The sequence below is a fragment of the Egretta garzetta genome, unplaced genomic scaffold (assembly GCF_000687185.1).
Source record: "Egretta garzetta isolate BGI_Z169 unplaced genomic scaffold, ASM68718v1 scaffold69, whole genome shotgun sequence".
Lineage (NCBI taxonomy): Eukaryota > Metazoa > Chordata > Aves > Pelecaniformes > Ardeidae > Egretta > Egretta garzetta.
In genome coordinates, this window is record NW_009260790.1 from 3,398,483 (window position 1) to 3,399,460 (window position 978).

The 978-nt window shown below is 66.1% G+C and overlaps 1 protein-coding gene across 1 annotated transcript in view; it reads left to right on the plus strand.

Moving 5' to 3' along the window:
• The window catches only part of EPHA2 (EPH receptor A2), a gene marked incomplete at its 5' end in the record, with an annotated part of 13,136 nt that overhangs the window by 3,929 nt on the left and 8,229 nt on the right, over positions 1–978 (plus strand). The window contains one exon of the mRNA XM_035901873.1: positions 575–642. Coding sequence (XP_035757766.1) covers positions 575–642 — 68 coding nt within the window. The remainder of the gene's footprint in view (positions 1–574; positions 643–978) is intronic.

The window sequence follows — 978 nt, forward strand, 5'->3', positions numbered from 1 at the left end:
CCCTGGAGCTCCCACACACCCTTGGGACCCATCCGTCCCCACTGGCTGAACCCGGGCGTCCGGGCGCATTCCTAGGGGGTGATTCACCCGAGGGGGAGGGGGGGCACCCGTCAGCACTTCCCTCCCAGCCCTCGGCGGCCTCCTCTTCCTCTCCCAGGCGCTGGATCTGGCCACCGCCCTCGCTGGGGCGGCCGGCATGCCGCAGCAGGTCTGCCCGGCCCTCGGCACGGTGCAGGGCTCTTCCTCGGTTTCTCCTCTTTTGGGAGGGGTCCCTGGGGGCCTTCTCATGGGGGTCCCAGGGGAATCTGATGGGCCTGGGGGCATCCGTGGGTCCCAGGGGTGTTTGCAGGTTCTGGGGACATCCATGGGTCACAGGGACATCTGCGGGGACCAGGGATATACCCCTGGATCCCGGGGGACACCCACGGGACCCAGGGACATCCACAGGTCCAAGAGGCATCTGGGTGTATTGGTGGCATCTGCATGTCCTGGGGCCCGAGTGTGGGTCCTGGTGGCATCTCCCAGGCTTCGCGCCCACCCCACTGAGGTCCCCTCTCCTCTCCTCTTCCCACAGTGGTCCTGCTGGACTTCGCCAAGGCGCAGGGGGAGCTGGGCTGGCTCACCCAGCCCTACGGCAAAGGGGTGAGCACCGGGGGAGCCAGGTGTCCAGCCCCGCTGGCCAGCAGCTCCCCAAGAGCCCACAACGGGGATGGGGATATCCATGGGGATAGGGACGAGGATGCCCATGGGAATGGGGACCTCCATGGGAATGCGGGCAACCTCGGGGGTGGGGATATCCATAGGGAACTCTATGGGCATGGAGGCCTCCATAGAGATGGGAATGGGGGCAACCTTGGGGGTGGGGACACCCATGGGGATGGGGATATCCATAGGGAACTCTATGGGCATGGAGGCCTCCATAGAGATGGGAATGGGGGCAACCTTGGGGGTGGGGACACCCATGGGGATGGGGATATC